At 31.1% G+C, this 9,993-nt stretch overlaps 1 protein-coding gene across 1 annotated transcript; it reads left to right on the top strand.

Annotated features, from left to right (window-relative positions):
- Window positions 1-9,321, top strand: Drep4 (DNA fragmentation factor-related protein 4). The gene is made up of 6 exons (XM_018445288.1): window positions 1-712; window positions 2,000-2,101; window positions 5,299-5,428; window positions 6,626-6,837; window positions 7,954-8,555; window positions 8,917-9,321. Exons 1-6 carry the CDS (start codon window positions 653-655, stop codon window positions 9,074-9,076), a joined length of 1,266 nt encoding a protein of 421 aa, XP_018300790.1. The 5' UTR covers window positions 1-652; the 3' UTR covers window positions 9,077-9,321.
- The last annotated feature ends 672 nt before the right edge of the window (window positions 9,322-9,993 follow it).

The following is a 9,993-nucleotide window of genomic DNA, read 5'->3' as shown; positions in this document are numbered from 1 at the left end:
CTATCAAATGCTGCCCTCTGTTACATATCAGAACGCAAAACGAACCTCCAGTTCGCAGGCGCATCTTCCGGTACATGTATATACCGGTTCTCCATCTCCCATATGCCAGCCGGAATCCATTTCTTCCTCGTGTCTCGCTGATGCTGGACCCGCTACTTCCTCCTCTCTCTTTCTCTCTATCTCTCATTTGCCCCACCGCACCCTTCTCTCCGCCGACCTTCGTCCTTAACGTACCAGTTCCACAGTACTTGCGTGATAGTGGCCGTTTTCACAGCGACCCCACTGCGAAACCTCACAACCAGTTCCAGTTACTATAGTCCGTCTGCTACCTGATGCGGCAACAGTTGTTCCTCGCTGCTCTCACTGTCTGCCTATTTATCTTCCAATCAATGATTTCTTTTTTCCTTGCATCCCTTTATTTGTTCTCTTCACAAGTAATTATATTCTATTGTCTTACACTCGCGCGAATGTTATCCGAATGTCCGTGAACGCCCGATAAGAGCGACAGTGTCAGGGTCAGTGTGAGTGGGGCAACGCGGCGGCGTGTAAGAGCGAACGTCAGCGAGAGTTTGGTGCGGTGAGATACGGGTGAAGGGGTTCATCCTCGTCTCTCTCCCGCCTGACAATCGTCATCAGTCTCCGTCGACGAAACATGTCTCTCATCGCCGACTGCTTTCGCCGTCTGACGGACATCTCGTCCTGCAAAAGCGAGGTACGCAACACGTGCTGCTTATCTTGCATGCCAGTTGCGCGATAAGCATCTGATGTATCAGAGTATAAAATAGAATGAGCGTTTTAATTGCATTCTTGAGGAGCGACTGGTAATCGAAATATCTCTTAAAGATGCAATTTCTTTTTTTTTAATGATTATATTTATTGAATGATATATTTGATAATTAAACGGTATAATTTAGCTGCGTTCTGGGATTAAATAAGATGTACGCGAATTCCTCTTAACTATCGAATTATCATAATATCCAACAGTATCTAGTAAAGTATATTATTACTTTTACCGCTAATACTATATATTACTATGTTTACCAAGACTATTTCTGTATTTATTCTTTCAGTATACGTTAACATGTAAAGTTTATTACTAAAGAGTATTTTCACACAAGAATGCATATATTAATGACATATCATGATTTGTATCCAAGCTATAATTTTGTCGTTAATCAACTATACGTATATATATGTGCATAGATAATAGTACGCGTGAGGATATTTGATAAATTTTAGTATTAGCGGTTTCATTATTCATGACATTTGCGTTTTGATATGACGTGTCGAGTGGCCTCGACTGGACGCCATTGAATATAAAATGTGGGTCACTCGAAGAAATTGTGCACGCGCAATGCTCTGAAATCCAATGGCCTTGAACGTGATGCAGAGTGCAATTACGCGGTTACTTGATCCGAAATAATCTAATAATATACCCGACGTCCCTTAATGCAACTTACTAGCGGAGTTTAACGTTACTGTTTCATCTCAATTACTGATACTAATAATTATTATTTGATTTATTTTATATTGTATTTACATACATATATATATTTTTTTATCATCTCTATTTTTGGTTAAATTTATTACTATTCTATATTGCTATTACAACGACACAGTTCAAAAAACAAAGTTTTCCAGAAAATAAGTTTATAAATGCTTTAAACTTTAAATTATTAAAATTTTATAATTTTAATTTTGAAGTGCAATTTTGATGTACCTATAACAGATTATAGAAGAATAGAAGTACGTTCTTTTTTTTAAGTTTTTATTTTTTTCTGCGAGCAATTAAAAAATGACAATATGTCAGAAGGCTTTATTAATTATATATTTCATTACAGATTGCACAGCACTTTATCATATATTTATATAAAATATTAAATTGAAAAAACAGTCTTTTGAAGCTGCAATAGGATAAATATTTTTAAATATTTACCCATGTATAATTCTTTATTAATATAATTAATTTATAATTTCCCATCTGACAAATTTATTTCAGCTCAAAGGCTACAAAGTGACCGATGTGAATCGTACGCGAAAAATCGGTATTGCCTGCCGAAATTTTCAAGATTTGAAACAGAAGGCGTGTTCAAAGTTAAATGTAAGTATATATTAATATGAAGCAAATAGTAATCTTTACTTTTTTTACGATAATTTCGGATAATGCATTCGTATGTGCGTTGCAACAAAAACCGTATCAAATGAATAATTCAACGTATTTTCACACAATGTAAAATTGCATACGCGAAAATGTAACGAAGTTTGTCATGTAAATGCCGTGTATTTACATTTATCGAATATGTATAATATTTAGATGTCGATGACTGGCATAGATTTAAACTGAATTTATATATTTTGAAGTGCTGATTCATGTAATACGCAATATTATTATTTTGTAAATAATAATACGAGTTTTTATTTCAATTCGGCGCGCAATTTAAATGACGACATAGTAGTATATGAATTCACATTATTAAACACTTAAGATCCAGCTTGACCGTTAAAGGCTTCTTTCCTTTCTTGTTGTGTGTTCACACGTACGATCCTAGAAACTCTTCGTTTAATATTTTTTATTAAAAGAGCAATTTACATCGCTTATAGTTCAAGGTAAACATCATGCAATTAAATACTCTTGACTAAAATATATTGAGAAAATAAATCTTATTAATTGTATTTTAAATATCTATTATTTTTTCAAATTTAATAGACCCACATTGTTTATAATAACAAAATGATTACGATACAATAAAGATTAAAAACAGCAGCCGATGCAATTGCAATTGAATGACCGTAAGTCACTATGCTGCTCGATTTACGGCCGTTAAATACTTCGTGGATGTACGTGGAATGTGGAATTTGTCCTTGCAGGAAAGCAAGAATAGCGGTCAGTGCATGTGCACTAAACGATTCATTGTTGTATAGATTTACTAGACTCTCAATATACTTGTTCAATGCATTTCTTCGTCTCCATTATACACACACTTAGTCGTTTAAATCATGTCTAATACATCCTAGCTATTTTCGTCCCGACTTTCTTCCAAGTTATTTTGCAATCAGTTGCAATTATTCGTGATGACTTTTATACAACTATATGCTACAATCTTTAGATTAATAGGAGTAGTAAATTGGAACACAGACACGTGGCATGGGTCATAGTGTTCGCATATAATGTAGTGTTGCGAAAATAGAAAGCTATTCATTAAAGAGATATACAGAAACTTGTATCAAGTAACAAGAATATTCTGTAGAAATTATGCAAGCTGACAGGTATATTCTTGAAATATTGTCTCATTAAGCGCGGATGCGATGGCGTAGTTATTTAAAAAAATATATAGTATTTAAAAATATTCCAAGAAATGAAATCTTATTTGTACGTTAAGGCTATACTATTAGATATCAAAAGAGTAATGATAAACCAATTTCTCGTTAAGTAACGTTTTGTTGTTTTTCGTGTGTATGTAAATTTCTGTTGTTAATTTGTTAGTATAAACTACGTCTGTATTAACTTGTATGCACTTAGCAAATAAACTAAATTTGAGTGAATAATATATTTCTTGAATTAAACTGTTTAACTCAATTTTAATTAGATTAACGATATATGGAGGAGTAATGGTAACTTATAAAGATGGTTAAAAACTCAAATTAGGTGTAATTTTACATTATGAGTATTTAACAATGTACAATGTGTTTTACTTGAATAATATGATTTTTATACATATTGATATCCTCGAGAAAAAAAATCTTTACTTCTGTAATTAAAGTACATAGTAGCAATTAGTAAACAATTCAATTTTTTATTCTTTATAATGTAATAAGAATTACTGGAAAAATAAAATGTCGTTTAATTGTGATATTTAGTATGTTAAATATTACCTCATATTCTTTTTTTTTGGTATGATAATACGAATACTTAATACAACTGCGATAACGTGATGAAAATACCAATTAAAAGACGTAAATGTATTCTGAATTATTGTTGATTGTTCGTATCTAACACATTTTTCATTGACTGTTCTTGACGTGAAAGAGACGTAGTCGGTGATAGCATTTTGCGGGTAGATAGGTCGATCCAATTTCAGTGTCCTTGAAATCCGCATCCGGACGGCCGCAACCGTTGGCTCTATCGAACCAGCCGGGCCAAGGACAGGAAGTAATCTCAATGTTAAGGTCGCGAATCTGCTTTTCGCGCTGGCTCAAAGGTCGACCCAAATAATTCGTTAGGTCAATGTCAACCCGAGCAAAATTATAAATATTCGTCTCTTAAAATTGACGTCTTTGAATAATATTACTAAAAGGAATCAAAACATTAAATTGAATCTTGAGCAATACATTCAAATAAAATAAAAAGTTATTACTAAAAAATACTTACAATGAAATAAGGTTCCTTAACATTAAAAAGTTAATTATATATTACTAAAACATATTATTAAAAAATATCACTACTTTAGTGATACTAAAAAATATCACTAAAAAAATTATAATGACAGCAACAATTTTAAACAGACGAAACAACGTTTCTACTACATCAAAATATGTATTGTAATAATATTATTATATCGTAATAAACGGTTGGTTCCTTCACAGTTGAAAATTTGTTAAATTTAATATTTTGACATTTGTTTCAAAATGGTCCAACAAAATTTTTATGTTAATTTAACTTTAATATAAAATGCTCAAATATCATAATTACAAATTAACACCCAAATATATTTAAAATTTAACACAAAAATAATTTTAATACAAATATAAAATGCTTTTTTACTGTATGTAAGTAGTATCACATTATAATTGATAATAATTTTAACATAATCCAATTAAATAATTTTTCTTAAAAATAATATTTATGAGAATTTATACTTTTAACAACTTCGCTGTTGAAAAAAAAAGTTGAAAGTTCATAGAATAAATATTGGCAATTTATAGTACCGATCTCCATTATTTAGAATCGCTAGAGAAATGTGAGAACGACGTCGTCACATTAACAAAGAGAAGTGATGTAAAAATTATTAATGAAAACCTTGTATTTAGCCTTCAGAAAATTATTTATATTTCCTTCAAGAAGATAACAGGATTATATTATGGCCTTGACGTTTGTTTGAGATATAGAATATTCTCTCGTATTACCTCATCATTAATTCAAAATTGTTAGTTCATGCGGACATTAATTAATTTGTGAGCAAAGAGAAAAAGAAGAACTTCTTCAATGTAAATATGGTATATAGAACGTAATACCCCTTGTCCAAAGAGAATTAATTAAGTAGAATGGTAAACTGATCGATCCTGCGTTTTCTCTTGTAGGTAACTAACAACCCAACGGAAGTGAATGTCTTTCTTTTAGACGGATCATTGATCGACGAAGAATATTTTCATACATTGGAACCACAGACTACTTTGATCTTGCAGAAGCCTGGGGAAAAAGTGTTATCCGGTTAGTACAATAACGTAATATAGTAATTAATAATATTAAGCACGCTTTGAAACAAGTAATGTACTATATATCAACGATAGAAAAAAAAATTATGTTATGTTTAGAATTCGAATATTCTATTTTTAGTCTTTGAAATGACTTTAATCGTTCCAGAGTCAATCAATAACGTAATTATTATGTGCTAAGGAATTAGATTTACAAAGAAGATGATTACTATAACATCATCGAAGGACTAAGGAGAGTTATAAAGTTGTCACACGGAAAATGGCTAATAGATTTTTTAATTTTGAAATAATTTACTCAACCTAACAATTTGTTGTTTTTTAGATAATAGAAAATGTTACCATTTGCTAAAATTTTTGCATTAATCTTTTATATTTCTAATAGGGAATTCGATTGGATTCAAGTGTTTATTAAAGCCGTTTTACATTGATTTAATTTAAATATAAAAGTAAAATGCAAATATTTCGAATTTTTAAATATTTTGTCTAACAGCGCAATAAAGTATATTGAGGATTTCGCGATTTAACTCATTTCTATATTTATATTGAACACACATCTTTACGTCAATCTATGTACGACAGCTTAATGTGCACTAGTGCTCACTGAGTGTGTCCAACCGAATTTGCTATAAAAAAGGAGAATCTTTCAGGCTGAGTTATTCCATCTTTCAATAAATGTCAATTTATTCCTTTTGTTGCTCTCGCTTTCATCTTCTCTCTCTCTCTCTCTCCTATGCTCTTTTTTTGTCCATTAAATAAATTATTACATAGTTATCTGAAAGTGGAGCAACCGGCTCAAGTATCACTTTTTTAAATATACATGTAGATCTTTTATATACGTCTGATTCTTGCAATTGAAGCTGTTATTGCAATTAACGATTTTGTTATAGCTTTTCACTACATCTCCTTGATTTTTGCATTGTGCATCTGTCACGTAGTATTCGCTATAATTTAAGAACACTTCCGAGATACAATGGTCTAAAAATTCATAAGTTTATTATGATACAAAAACTAATGCATTGAGCTTGGCCAAACGCCAAAATTAAATATTCCAATCCAGTGTCAGCCCCTCAAAGCTTGCGAACTTCTTGGCAAAATTGGGCGCGGCATTCTCGCGAAAAACAGATCGCGATCTTTAACTGTCACGTGCGAGGACGCCGCGCAATTTTTTTCAAGGACGAATGATTTCCCACAGACGCGGACATTCTCTATGAAGCATTGAGACGCGTGAACATCGATTTCCTCACTGCCGGCAACAGGGTGACGCAATTCCTGACGGAGAATCTTAAAGGAAAAGTCGCTTTGTTGAACAAAGTGTTGAACAAGGATGACTCTAAAATAGTGCTCAGTACGAGGGAGGAACATCCGGAGTGGTTTGAAAATTTGGAAACAAATTGCATGACGAAGGTATGTTCAATAAAATCTGCTTTAAAAATATTTTAAATATTAACAACCTATATACTCCGAACATCTGTTAAGGATGTATCATCCGTACAATATCTGTGAAGTAAATTGAAATTAGAAATGTGTTAATATTTATATTTTAAATGAACTATACAAATACACAAAAGTTGTATGAATAACATTATATTTTTACATGACACATTTTCATAGTTATTTTACTTTGTCAATAAAAATTAAATTATTTTAAACAACAAAATCTTAATTTTTTTATATAAGTAGTTTAAGTATTCAAGATGATTTATGCAAAGTTTTATAGCGATATACAAAGGTTAGTTGTTTTGTAAATAAAAAAATAAATAAATTTTGTTTAGCGATAAAACCTTACTTAAATCAATTAAAAATATAAAATTAATAAAAGAAATCATTAACTAATACTTAATAATTAATTAATACCTAATTTAATACCTAATTTTAATAATTTATTGAAGAAAATCAAATATTTTATAATTATTAAATAACAATAATAAAAAAAACAAATGACACCAAAAAAATTTGCTTATATTTATTTTTGCACTTGATATTTATATTAATATCAATTATTAGTTTTATTATTGTCAGTTATCAGCCTTATCTTTTGATGGTACAATTTAGGAAACTTGATGAATTTTGTAAAAATATCGATTTAATCTTTACAATGGTTGTAAATATGTATATACAGTGAATGTAAAATACTCTACAATAAATCTTCTTTTGTAAAAATACAAAAATTTATAATAATATTGGATGATTGCGTTGTTATCAGCTACATAAGTTGATTAAAAATTAATATCAGATGTACCTGATTTTTTAAAACATCCATACAACAAGATGTAGGCTGTTGTATTTTTGTCTATATTACTCATTTCTCATATATTTTATATTATTGTTACTAAATATTGCCTATATTAACTAATAATATAAAATATTGATAAGGTACGATTTAGGCGACCAGTACGCATTCGGCAACTCTCCCCTACATGATATAATTAATATTTTTTTAATTTGCAAGTAATATATTTTTTGTATTTACATATATATTTAAAACTTTGGAATTAAATCGATCCTTTACTTTACTTATAGGAAGCATATATGCACCGCAGATGTCAAGATAGAATACGCACTTATCTTTACAAAACGATTGAGCAGATTAAGTGCTCGGACGTGTTCATGAACGATTACAAAGCGAGGCAACAGCTTCTGCATACAATAGCGTTTTTCAAACTTCAGCTCAAGCAGGATCACTATTTCGGGTATTATTTCGACAGGAGCAGAGCGGAGTCTGATTCTAAAAGCGACGAGATCGATTACAGTCGATGTTACGAGCACTGTCCCTGCAATTTTGGTCGTATTAGCGATGAAACATATCTTCGTCAACGGTATCTCCGTTTACCTCAGTCGGATACCAACGCGACTGCTGATTCAGATACGATTGATGAGACGGATGCAAGGAAGTACTTCGCGTCTGGAAAAAACGCGAAAACGATGAATGATGATTCGGAGAGCTGTTCTTATCGTGTGAAACTGCGAGAAAAGCAAATCGCTATTTGCAATAAGAAAGGCGAATTCAAATGCGAAGGTCGGTGGAACACCGATGGCTGTCCCTACGGTGACAGACATAAGATTAATCCGTATAGATCCAAAGAGGACCTTGCCTTATTCTCTACATGGAATTTGGATCACAAGTAAGATAACTGTTATATAATATTTGTCCTTAATTGATGTAATTCATTATAATATACTAGACTTTAAGAAATTGTTAACAACCTTGCATGTGTAGAAGCTTTGTGATAAAAATTTAAATCCAGAAAAATTTTATTTATTTTTGGTACGCAATATCAATATCTGGCCCTCAATAATTGGTGAAACTTGATTACGTTTTATTATATACTGTTCATTCCAATATTATACACACAGCAACCAATTTATTTACTTTTTAATTTGATAAACGGCGTAAAAAACCGTTTAGCGAAGTTTATTTCATTACTATGAGGAAAATTAATAGGATCGTAGATTTGAAACAATCCGATTGTTTGTCATTTGCAGAATTGAAAGGTCGAGGACGCTTATTCCACAGCTGCTGCAGATCTCGCGACAAGACACGATTAATGAAGAGGATATCTACGACTGTTATGACAATCTGTTTACCGTGAAGAATTTAAGACTAGTTCATATCGTATGCCACGATAAAGGATCGCATAAATAAGCGCTAATTCTGGGAGATAATAGGTTTGGCACATATTACGCTTCTAAAAGTGCCGATCGTATACGTGAATGCTAAAGAATAATCGTACACGTGAATGAAATGATGCACACATATAAAATACACGTAGAGAGCGCGCGCGATCTCTTCAGATCTCTACAAATAAGTATATTTAATAAGTTTAAGTGCTGTTGATAGAATATAGATTTAGAGATTATATTAATGTTACATTATCGAGCATATTTCCATTGCGGCATGAAATAATGAGCAATAACATTATAATAATAGAATATCCGTTCCTCAAAGTTTGATCCATTCAAATTTACATTGATTCTATTTGTGGATGATAAAAAAATTTAGTTTCAAGTAATATTGATATGTAAATTGCATATGAGTTTGATTATGCTAATTACTTTATAATACGAGATGTTGAATAGAGTTGAATAATACAAAACTATCAATATTGAATTCACGATCACTTTTAAGTGTCACTTGATGACCGCCCATTGATAAGATTTGAAAAATAATCAAAGAGGAAATTCCAACAAAAATAATTCCAACAGAAATAATTGGAGATCTACAGAACTCTTACATGATATCTTAATTATACAATTCTTCAATCGGAATGATTATTTCTAAGATGATTTTCTCTATTACTCTGTTTTTGTCAGTATTACTACATAATGATTTTTTTTCAAAGAAATAACTTTGTTTAAAGAAATTAAAAATATTTTTATAAATCAATTATGAATACAGGGTTGCATAAGTCACACGCAATGGATAACCGTAATTTATTCCAACGGCTGTAAAGGTTGGTAAAGAGAAAAGCTGTTGTTTCAAATACGTCGTTAAGCATTGAATATGTTCAGTGTTTGTAGGTAAAATTTACTAACGAGTAACAGCTCTCCATTAGACTCATG

This window comes from Mycetomoellerius zeteki, unplaced genomic scaffold (assembly GCF_001594055.1).
Source record: "Mycetomoellerius zeteki isolate Tzet28-1 unplaced genomic scaffold, Tzet1.0 scaffold158, whole genome shotgun sequence".
NCBI classification, from domain to species: Eukaryota; Metazoa; Arthropoda; class Insecta; order Hymenoptera; family Formicidae; genus Mycetomoellerius; species Mycetomoellerius zeteki.
The sequence above is the reverse complement of the archived record's forward strand: the minus strand, read 5'-3'. Positions and strand labels throughout refer to the sequence as shown.